Below are 11,490 nucleotides of genomic sequence, written 5' to 3' on the forward strand. Positions count from 1 at the left end.
GCGAGCTCCTCCCGGCGGCGACGGGTGGGGAGGAGAGGGGAGGGGAGGGGAGGGGACCTGATGGGAGGAGAGGGGGAGGGAAAAAGAGGGAGGGGCGGGGAGGGCGGAGACTGGAGAGCCCGCCCGGGATCCACAGTGCATTTAAAGGCGCCAGAGCCCTGCGGAGCGCCACAGCCTCCAGACCTGAGCGGGAGAGGGAGGGAGGGGGGGGCAGGGGGCGGGGACCGGGAGAACCGCCTGCCCCGGTGACCCCTGAACCTGACTTAGGAGAACACCAGGCCGATCCTCATTTAACTCTCCTGCAGGGCCGACCGCAGACCCGGAGTGCGAGGCTCTGCCGCGCCCACCTCTTCAGCGCCCTGCGCGCCGCCGGGGAACACCGACCTGAGGCACACGTGCAACAGCGCCCCGTGAAGGTGTGCAAACACACCCGGCTTCATCCTCGAAGATGCACCGGGAGCACGCGGGCCACCGTGGTGGAGCACGCTTGCACACTCATTTCCCGCAGAACGACCGTCGTTGCTGCTTTACCGTTCAGCTTGGGATCGCAAACTCCTGAGAGGGTAAGGCCTTCAGACAGCTCCACACACAACCTCCTCTCTCCAGAGAGACTTCTGTGGACATCAGTCAGTTGTGCAAAGGGGTTTCTTTGTGCAATGCTTCTCGGCCAGACGCTCCCTCCTAACCACTCTTCCTGTCCACACCAGGCTTGTTTCACACACATATACAAAGATTTTGCCTATATGCGCCCTTCCTCTTCCTCTCTATTTCGTCGCACTAATTCTACAGCACAGGTAATAGACACGTTTATGTGCATGCATACACAATACGTATACACACACATGAAATGCCCACCCGATCCTCTTGTATGTGCTCACGTATATATGCAACACATGGTCACACATGAAACCCACGTGCTCTTGTGTGTTTCTGGTCTAGCATCCACATAGGAGGGAACATGTATCCTTTGTCCTGAGACTGGCTTACATCACTTAACATGATGGTTTCCAAATCCACCTATTTTCCTTCAACTGACATAATTTCCTTTTTCTTTATTGCTGAGCAATGTTCCATTGTGTATATATACCCCATTTTCTTGATCCATTCAACAGCCGTGGGACACCAGGGCTGTTTCCATAGTTCAGCTGTTGTGAATAGTGTGCACTAAGTATGAGTGTTTGTGTAGCTCTGTTATACCCTGACTTAGGATCCTTTGGATAAACACCCAAGAGTGGTATCACTGGGTTAGTTAGGCAGTAGTTCTGGTCTTAGTTTTTGAGGAACCTCCATACAGATTTCCATATTTTCCTAACTCCCCCCGCCCCCGCCCCCATCCTCACCAGCATTCATTGTGCAGGAAAAGCTGAACAGCTTAAACAGCAAGAGAATAATCAATAAATGGTCAAGTAAACTGAACAGATTGGTTTCACAAGTACAAATGGCTTATAGCTACATGAAGAAAGAAATAAATGTTCATCAGCCGAACCCACAAGGGAGATGCAAATCAAAACCACATTAAGACTCAATCATGCCTCTGGTCAGAAAAGCAGTCATCAAGAAAACAACAAAGGCAGGCAAGGATGCAAGGCAAAAGGAGCCTTCACACACCATCCGTGGGGATGTGAAGCAGTGTAACCAGGAAGGAAATCAATATACGGTTTCCTGACAAACCATGTTTACATCTTCCTCAGGACCTTGCCATGCCATTATTGGGCACGGGTCAAAAAAGAAAAAGAAAAAGCTTATCCTCTTGTGGTGGAAGCCACAGAACCCCACCATACTTGTTCCATGGTGAACCACACCACCTGCTGAAAGTCTCTATGCTGGAGACTGCCCACCCATAAGAATTCTGACAAGCACAGATATTCAAACCATCACACCCTATAGCAGCTTTTAAATTTTTATGTATTTATTTTGTGCCAGTCCTAAGCCTCTAGCTCAGGGCCTGGGTGGGCACTGTCCCTGAACTTTTCTGCTCAACACTAGTGTTCTACCACTTGAGCCACAGTGCCACTTCTTGGCTTTGTGATGATTCACTGGAGATAAGAGTCTCACTGGGGGGAGGGGGGAAGGAATGGTGGGGGGAAACAAAAGAGGAGAAAACAATGCTTGATAAGAAATATATTCATTACCTTGCTCATGTAATTGTAACCCCTCTGTATGGTATTTTAACAATTAAAAAAACCAGAAAAGAAGAAAAAAAAAAGTCTTGCTGACTTTCCTGCCCTGGCTGGCTTTGAACCACAGTCCTCAGATCTCAGCCTCCTGAGTAGCTAGGATTACAGGCATGAGCCACCAGTAGCACCTTATTTTATTAACACCTGTGTTCTTTTTAAAAATAGAATATAATTTAAAATTAAAATATATAATTTTTATAATTAAAGTATATATTATGAAAATATATTTGTAATTAAAATTACATTTAACTACCATTTACAAGTGGAAATTTAGACTTGTAAATTTTCACAAATATATCCACTTAATGTTATTTTACATAGAGATATGAAATATAAAATAATATAAAATTATAAAATATAATAAAATACAATTTTAATAAAAAACATTGTATTTATTTGCTTTTACTATCTGGGCAAGTTACAGCATCTTAACTTTTTTTTTTTTGTTAGTTGTGGGACTCTAACTCAGGGTATTGTCTCTGAGCTCTTTTGCTCAAGGCTACACTTTCAGCTACAGCTCCACTTTTTGTTGTTGAGTGGTTAATTAGAGATGAGACTTTCATGGGGACTTTTCTGCCTGGGGTGACTTTGATCCGTAATCTTCAGATCTCAGCTTCCTGAATAGCTAAAGTTACAACTAAAAACTGGTATATCTGAATATGGACAATATAAACAATATGTTGTAGTAAAGATATTTATCTATTTATTTATTATATCATAGTATTTGCAGGTGGCTTCAAGATTCAGCACCCAAGCCAAGAATGGTGCTATAATTTCAGCATTAAGAAGGTGATAGGAAGAAGGTCACGAATTTGAGGATAGTTTGGGCTACATAGTATAACTCTGTCCCAAATAAACAAAAAGAGATTAATAGCCTACAATAACATGAAATGAAATAATCCTCCAATCCTAACTGTGTGAAACATGGTGTAGTGATAGAGCCCTTATTTGTAAAATGGCCTGCAATAACATAATACCTGTTTAAGAATTGAACAAAACCAGGCACCAGTGGCTCATGCCTGTAATTCCACCTACTCAGGAAGATGAGATCTGTAGATTGTGGCTCCAAGCCAGCCTAGGCAGGAAAGTCCAAGAGACTTTTATCTCCAGGAAACTGCTCAGAAAAAGCCAGAAGTAGTGCTGTAACTCAAGTGGTAGAGGGCTAGCCTTGAGCACAAAGAGGTTCAGGGATATAGTAGTGCCTCAGGCCCCAAGACTGGCAAAAAAAAAAAAAAAAGAATTGAACTAAGCTACATAAATGCGAACTTGGGCCCAGGTGGGCCACCAGCGGGATGGAAGCCACTTTGGAGCAGCATCTGGAGGACACAATGAAGAATCCATCCATTGTTGGAGTCTTGTGCACAGATTCACAAGGACTTAATCTGGGCTGCCGGGGTACTCTGTCAGATGAACATGCTGGAGTGATATCTGTTCTTGCTCAGCAAGCAGCTAAGCTAACCTCTGACCCCACTGATATTCCTGTGGTATGTCTAGAATCAGATAATGGGAACATTATGATCCAGAAACATGATGGCATAACAGTGGCAGTGCACAAAATGGCCTCTTGACATCTCATGTCAGTTTTATAGAAGCCTGTCATAGGGATTCAGCCTACCAGTACTAATTAAAAATTGTAAAACTATTAAATTATACTTGTAAAACTACTGATGTTCCAGTGGTTAGATCATTCACTTATATACATTTATGTATTTATGTAAGTTGTTTTTAAACTAACCTCTCAATATGTAAGAATTTTTCATGTTCAAGGCCAGTGCTCTACCACTTGAGCCACAGCTCACTTCTGGCTTCTTGGGGGCAGTTAATTGGAAATAAGAATCTCATGGACTTTCCTGTCCAAACTGTCTTCAGACTATAATCCTCAGATCTTGGCCTCTTAAATAGCTAGGAGTAAGTATATGCATGAGCCACAGGCACCAGGCTAAGAAAGGATCACGTTTTGAAGCATGTTTGTGTCCAAAGAAAATATGGATGTACTGAGGAACAAGGGGTTTACAGCAGGGAGAAATGGATAAGACAGGACAAACCAAAATGAGTATTGATGTAATAGCAAGTGATTTAGTTTGGTTAGGCAAGAGGTGAACAATTAGTTCCAGGTCAGTTTGTCTATAGAATTTTCTATATACAATAAATAAATCTGTTTGGAGGAAAAAAAAAAAGTAATTGATGAGAGGAATACAGCAGAGCCGTGTGCTCCGTGTGCCACACTGTGCTCCACTTAGAACACAGAGAGGGAGAGAGCCTGGTGTGGAGGCAGTCTGAGGAGGTGGTAGAGAACATGGAGGGATGGGAGGGGTCTATAACACTGAGAATGGTGCACTTTCCATTCCTATTGCAAATTTAGGTATTATAATTTAAAAAATGGGAGGGATAGTAGTGATATGATTTCACAGAACCATGAGCACCCAGGCTATTTCCATTTTTACTTGTCTCCTGAGCAGGTAGCCATCATTCCCAAATCCACCCAGTTCTTTAGCGCTTCTCGAGACAGGATGGTCATGATGTGGGACCTGCATGGCACCTCACAGCCAACGCAGCAACTAAGTGGCCATGCCATGGTGGTCACCGGATTGGCTGTGAGCCCAGGTAAACAAACCATCTGTCTTCCTACTACTCCAGTACACCCCGAGCTCCCCAGCTAGTACCCTCTCATGGGCCCTCTTCTCACCTTTGCTTCCAAAGACTCATCACAGCTGTGTACTGGCTCACGAGACAACACCTTGCTGCTGTGGGATGTGGGGACCGGACAGTGTGTGGAGAGGGCATCTGTTTCCAGGAACCTGGTATGTGTTCAGGCCCTGGCTTCTGTGGTTAGCAGCGTGGGGTGGGGGTCCTGGCCTGGGAAATAGGTCAAGGGATGTTCAGTCAGGCATCAGACTCAAGTCCCAGTTTTAGTCCCGTGAACTTCCTGTGAGGCCCTGGCCTCTCAGTATTGTTGGCTTAGATGGGCTCTTGAGTCTTCTGCTCTAGAGAATGATCTCATTGGATGATACTGGAATCTGAAATGCTATGCATTCATTCTGTTTTGTTTGTTTGTTTGTTTAAACTCAGGGCCTGGGCACTGTCCCTTAGCTTTTACTCAAGGCTTGTGCTCTGTCACTTGAGCCACAGTCTACTTCTGGCTTTGGTGATTAATTGGAGATAAGAGTCTCACAGATTTTCCTGCCTGAGCTGGCTTTGAACATTGATCCTCAGATCCTCAGCCTTCTAAGTAGCTAGGATTACAGGCATGAGCCACTGGTGGCCCATTCTTTATTCATTCTTGAAATAGAAGTATTCCATTCTTCCTGTGGAATCCTTTCTAGGGGCTAGCTAGCTAGGGATGTCGTACTAGGAACCAAGATTAGTGATGAAGGACAGCTCCTTGTCCTTCAGGAGCTGCCAGATGACATGTACAGGGTAGCATAGAAGGTGGCCCCTCTCCATGGAACATCATGTGGAAATGAGCATTACTTTTGCTAGGTGTATAAGTGGCTCTGGTTTTGAAGGCCAGTTTTCTGGCAACAGACTAGTATAAATTGCACAGCCAGACCAGTCAGAGCTGACATCAAATCATGTGTTTGTATCGTTTTTTCGTTTGTTTCTTTTGTGGTGCTGGGGACAAGAGTCAGAGCCTGGCACATAGTAGGCAAGCACTGAACATCTGATCTCACCACCAGCCCTAGTTTCAGACAGAATCTGTCACTAGCCACTCGCCACTTCCTGGGGTCACACACCAAAAGGCCAACCTTGAAGGCTCACATGCCTTTAAGAGCATAGAGCTGGCCCAGCTGCTACTACTGCTGCTGCTAACTAGCAAGACACCAGGAAGTTAAATTTACTGGTTTAGAATCTGTGAGGAAGGGGGAAGAGATGATGCTTAGTGCCGTTCACCAGATGACGCAGAGGACAACTTGGTGTGGAGAGGTGCTGAAGGTCTGCTTTTTCCAGGTCACCCATTTGTGCTGGGTCCCCAGCGAGCCCTACATACTTCAGAGCTCCGAAGACAAAACCCTCAGGTGGGCTACTGAGCAGCAGTAGAGATGTTTCTGGTGAAGGTTTGTGGCTCCCATGCTCTCATGACTGCATGCACTCTGCTTCTCCTCGTGCCATGGACTTTCCAGAGCCTCCCACCCCCTAACCCTCACTAGTGCTTGGCCTCTGGTTTAGCCCCATGGTCTTCTGGGTCCATACTAGATGCCAGGAAAGAAGGTCAGAAAAAGGCCCACGTTCTGGATTGTTTTGAGATATCTCCCATCGTGTGATGTGTCCACATTGATCTCAGGATCGATCAGTTATCTGCACATCTCTCCTCTAAGGCTGCCTGACTACCTTTATTATGCCTGCATGGCTCCTGCATTTCTCAGCCATCCAGCCTCAGCCTCCGTCCTCAAGAATCAGGGTTCATATCCACAACAGGGGGTCAGTAATTCTTAGTGTGGAGAGTATAACTAAAAATCAGCATTTGGAACAGCTTCTATAAAAGTGTAAGAATGAGACAAGAGGCACATCCCTCTTCTGTGGGCTCCATGGTCAAAGCAGGCCAAGGCCCATATCTGATTTTGGACTGATGATGCTATCTTACAATAAGTATATTTTTACACGTTCAATCACACAAAGAGCCTCTTGGACACTGAAGGCAACATCCCAAAGGACCACATTAACTTGTAAAATCAAACCGATGGTCCAAATTTCTATGAAGTGATCTCAAAGTTGAAAGAACTCAGATGTCATTCATTTGTTATTTACTGTCAGCCTTGGAGTTGTAGTGTTCAATCTGGTTTGTGCTGCTGTGTTCAGGTAGATCCAGACATTCCATTCTGACTTTCATGTTAGCAGGATATTACTGGTGAGTCTCAGTCAGGCTTACTAAAAAAACATTTCCTGCCCTCATTTATTTCAGATTGTGGGACAGTCGGGGCCTGCAGGTAGCTCATATGTTTCCCACAAAGCAGCACATTCAGACCCACTGTGAAGTCAGCATGGATGGATACAAATGCATCTCCTGCAGCAACGGCTTTGGGGGTGAAGGCTGTGAAGCCACAGTAAGACATCATATGGGGTCACTGGGCCAATGAACAGGTGATATGCTAGTCAGAGATAGAGAGTTTGCATAGCTGCCTGAGTAGGCAGCTGGAGGAACAGGTGGGCTGTGGGAGGATGGATGTTGCTGGATAAAGCAGGTATGAAATAGAGGAGCATGTGTGCATGAACTGCTTAACGTCATTACTTTTGCATGAGCTGGTCAATGTCATTTCTTTGCAGCTGTGGGACTTGAGGCAGACAAGAAACAGAATATGCGAGTATAAAGGGCATTTCCAGACAGTTGCATCCTGCGTCTTTCTACCAAGAAAATCGACTCTGATGCCCGTAGTTGCTACCTCATCCCATGACTCCAAGGTGAAGATTTGGAACCAAGATACCGGAGGTAAGGAGTCTGCTGTCATTGCTTCTCAAAAGACAGGAAGTAGCTGGGTGCTCATGCCTACAATTCTAGCTACTCCAGAGGCTGAGATCTGAGGATTGTGGTTCAAAGCCAGCCAGGGCACAAAAGACTCTTATCTCTAATAAACTCAGAAAAAGCAGGAAGTGATGCTGTGATCAAGTGGTAGATTGTGAGCCTTGAGCAAAAGAAGCTCAGGGACAGTGCCCAGTCCCTGAATTCAACCCCAGAACCATCATTCCCCCCCCCAAAATAGAAAAGGGTACAAGAATTGTCACTTTCTTTTTTGGTGGTATTGGGGTTTGAACTTAGGGCTTTGCACCTGCTAGACAGGCTCTCTACCACTTGAGCTCTTTTTGAATTCTACCCCCAGCTTCTTTTGCTTTTCAGGTAGGGTTTTTGTTTTTTTGTTTTTGTTTTTGTCTAGGGCTGAACTGTAGTCCTCCTGTTTAAGCTTCTCATGGGCATACAATTGCATCTAGCTTATTGATTGAGATTGAGTCTCACTAACTTTTTGCCTGGGTTGCCCTTGGACTTCTATACTCTTGATCTCCACATTTTGAAATGGCCCCAGTTATGCAAGAACATACTTCTTGGTGGCAAAGATCCTGTTTAGCTTGATGCCATTCTCTACAAGTTAGATTTCCCCATTGTGTGGAAGCAGTGGGGCTCTCTCCTGGCTGAGATAGCCATAGCACATGCTCTGTTCCTGCAGTGCTCATGAGGACATCATGTCTCATGTATAGATTTCAGCCACTGCCAGGCCACATGTACAATGATCAGGGGTATAGTGGCCTGTCCTGTCTAGGCATGTGTATGTGTATGCTATGATGTTGTCCATTGATACAGTTCCCTGATGATGCTGTTCCTTTGGGAATGGTTGAACATTACATGACTGGATGGTGCTCTTGGCCTAACCTGCTGGTGTCCCTTATTCCCTCAGCATGCCTTTTCACCTTGTCTCTGGATGGATCGGGACCTCTGACCTCCATGGCTGTTGGTGATACCAGCTTCTTGTTGTGTGCAAGCTTCCACCGAGGAATTCACTTACTCAAAATGAGCCATGGCCAGGCACTGGAACTGCAGGATGTGGCAGCATTCTAAAGCCAAGAGACACTCACTGGACAATAGCAAACTGTGGCCCTCTTTCCTCTGTGTGGCTTTTGTTTCCCACATTATCTCAGGGGAGTGGAATGAAGGGCTTGGGCTCTTTCTTAGGTCACTGAGAAGGTAGATCAGTGGGCTGGGAATGTGGCTTAGTGGTAGAGTGCTTGCCTAGCATGCATGAAGCCCTGGGTTCAATTCCTTAGTACTGTGTAAACAGAAAAAGCCAGAAGTGGTGCTGTGGCTCAAGTGGTAGGGTGCTAGCCTTGAGCAAAAGAAGCTCAGGGACAGTGCCTAGGCCCTAAGTTAAAGTTCCAGAACTGGCAAAAAAAAAAAAAAAAGAAAGAAAGAAAAAAAAAAGAAGGTGGATCCCTATTCAGTCAATTTAAGTCCCATGGTTCAAAATCAGATTTAGAAAAAGGGATGAAAATAATTTCTCTGAGTTAAATCCAGTGAGCTTTTGGGACTCGTCTTCAACTGAGTATCCCATTATGATGAGCTGGAAGTATGGCTGTGGTAGGCCTCTGTCTGTGAGAATAAAATATGAGTTGTCAGTGAGCTGGCCTCTCCCTGGCTCCACCAAAGGGAAAGCCAGCAGGGACAGAAAGTATGCTTCCAATGCCTGAGAAGTGATGGAGATAAAACAGGCCGTGCTGCTCCAGAGAGAAAGTACACATGGACACAGACGCAGGAGCTCCAGCCATTGCTGCTCAGCTACATTAGGGAGGGAGGGAGAAGGGAAAACCCCGCCTGTCCCCCCACTCCCTGGGTGCATGCAAAGGAGCCCTGAGCTCCACGGCCAGCTCTGGGACACTGCCCAGAGCCCTAACTTGTCACACCTGTTCCATGAATAAGAGACCAGAGACCCAGAGGTTCACAAATGAGGCTGAGAAAACTTTCAATTTGAATATTTTTATGTGGTTTTACATCAAATATATGTATAGGTATGTGTATAAATATACACACAAATATATAAATTCTTGGGAGTGGCCAGCCTGAGGCAAAGGCGGCATCTCTGCAATGCAGGACATAGAGGAGAATTTGGAGGATCAAGTGCCCTTCAGTGAGGAGGCCAGGGTGCTTAGGTCTCAGAACCCCGTTTCTTTTTCCCTTTCTCTTGTTCTCTCTCTCTCTCTCTCTCTCTCTCTCTCTCTCTCTCTCTCTCTCCTCCCTCCCCCGCCTTCTTTTTTTTCATGGGGCCTGAACTCTGGGCCTGGACACTACACTGTCCCTTAGCTCTTCAGCTCAAGGCCAGTGCTCTACCACTTGAGCCACAGTGCCACTTCTGGCTTTTTCTGCTTATGTGATGTTGAGGAATCGAACCCAGGGCCTCATGCATGCAAGGCAAGCACACTACAATGGAGCCACCTTCCCAGCCCCTGTCCTCTCTCTTCTCTCTCTTCTCATTACCCCCCCTTCCTCCCCGCCTCTACCAGGGTTAACTCAGGGCCTTAAATTCTCACTAGGATTTTTCTGCTCAAAGCCCATTTTCTTCTAGGGAAAATGGAGTTGTTCCTGCATTCAGATGAGACCACAATAAAGGCAAGAGTCCTGTGCTCTTCCCTTCTTGATGAATACCAGCCAAAGAGTTTGCCTTTGTCTTTTCTGGCCATTCCTGTCCCTGATAGCAGTGGCTGACAGCCGTGGCCCTGGCCCTTCACCCCTCCCCAGGCTGCCTCCCATACTGGGAATAAAATCTGTGTTTAAGCTAGTGCTGTGTCTGGCCCGAGTTCGAAGCTCCACAGTTCTATGTAGCTGAGTGACTTGGGAAAATTATGCAATATTATTTCCTCAGTGTAGCTCACTGCCTGTGGCCTGCTTTGAGGACCAGACAGACTGAATCAAATATTGGGCAAGCAAGTAGGTGCTGACGTGAATGAGTGGGTGCTGACAGGTGTCACCGGTGGCTGTCATTTATTTTCTCTTGTCCAGACTCGATGCTCTTTTCCACAATAAATGTATATAATCCTTTTTCCATTCCTCTTACATCCTCTGTCCCAACCTGCTGGTAATTTGATTCTGTAAGTTATGATATCCATGAGATGGGAGAGAAAGTTATTTCCTTGAACACCTGCAGAGAGCCAAACATGATTCTCCTGACAATCTCCAGTTATTTCATAGACAAGGTAATTGAGGCCCAGAGCCCTACACTCTTCCTTATCACCCACGTAGAAAGAGAGGAGGTAAAGCGGGAGAGGAAGAGCTGAGATTTAAATCTCATTCAGATCTGGAACGTTTCCTCTACCCCTTTGTGCCTGATGTCACACAGCGTTTCTATTTGTCTTAGCATTCCATACACCATGACATTGTTTTTGGATCTTGGAGACTAATTCCTTTTTTCTTTTTGTTTTCTATTTTGGTGTCAATACTGAGGCTTGAACTCAGGACCTCGCACTCACACTTGGCTTTTTTTTTCCCTCAAGACTGGCACTCTACCATTTGAGCTCCACTTTCAGCTTTTTAGTGGCTAATTGGAAATAAGAGCCTCATGAACTGTCCTGCCTGGCTAGCTTCGACCCACATGATCCTCAAATCTCAGCCTCTGAGAAACTAAGCTTACAAGTGTGAGCCTGTAATCTTCCCTAGTCTTTGCCTCATCCACAGCATCTGCCACTGCACTCAACGGAAGCTGCTCTTTAATAACTATCTCCAAGGTGAACAAGTGGCACACTACTTGGGAGACAGGTAGATTATGAGTTAAAGGCCTGTCCAGGCAAAGTTACAGAGCCCTATCTCAAAATCACTCTTACCTAAAAAAACAAGACAAAG

The 11,490-nt window shown here is 45.6% G+C and overlaps 2 protein-coding genes across 2 annotated transcripts in view; both read left to right on the top strand.

Moving 5' to 3' along the window:
* The window catches only part of Wdr31 (WD repeat domain 31), a 21,334-nt gene extending 12,418 nt beyond the window's left edge, over positions 1-8,916 (top strand). Inside the window, exons 3-8 of the mRNA XM_013030117.1 lie at positions 4,634-4,781; positions 4,878-4,978; positions 6,126-6,193; positions 7,078-7,219; positions 7,440-7,602; positions 8,561-8,916. Coding sequence (XP_012885571.1) covers positions 4,634-4,781; positions 4,878-4,978; positions 6,126-6,193; positions 7,078-7,219; positions 7,440-7,602; positions 8,561-8,721 — 783 coding nt within the window. The 3' untranslated portion in view covers positions 8,722-8,916. The remainder of the gene's footprint in view (positions 1-4,633; positions 4,782-4,877; positions 4,979-6,125; positions 6,194-7,077; positions 7,220-7,439; positions 7,603-8,560) is intronic.
* Positions 3,452-3,801, top strand: LOC105996140 (ragulator complex protein LAMTOR5). The gene has a single exon (XM_013030118.1). The coding sequence runs from the start codon at positions 3,470-3,472 to the stop codon at positions 3,743-3,745; it is 276 nt and encodes a 91-aa protein (XP_012885572.1). The 5' UTR covers positions 3,452-3,469; the 3' UTR covers positions 3,746-3,801.
* Positions 8,917-11,490: the final 2,574 nt, after the last annotated feature.

Source organism: Dipodomys ordii, unplaced genomic scaffold (assembly GCF_000151885.1).
Source record: "Dipodomys ordii isolate 6190 unplaced genomic scaffold, Dord_2.0 Scaffold127, whole genome shotgun sequence".
NCBI lineage: Eukaryota > Metazoa > Chordata > Mammalia > Rodentia > Heteromyidae > Dipodomys > Dipodomys ordii.

What these genes read in the sequence shown, in the direction of transcription:
- LOC105996140 (XM_013030118.1), top strand. Translation starts at nt 3,470, where the DNA reads ATGGAAGCCACTTTGGAGCAGCATCTGGAGGACACAATGAAGAATCCA.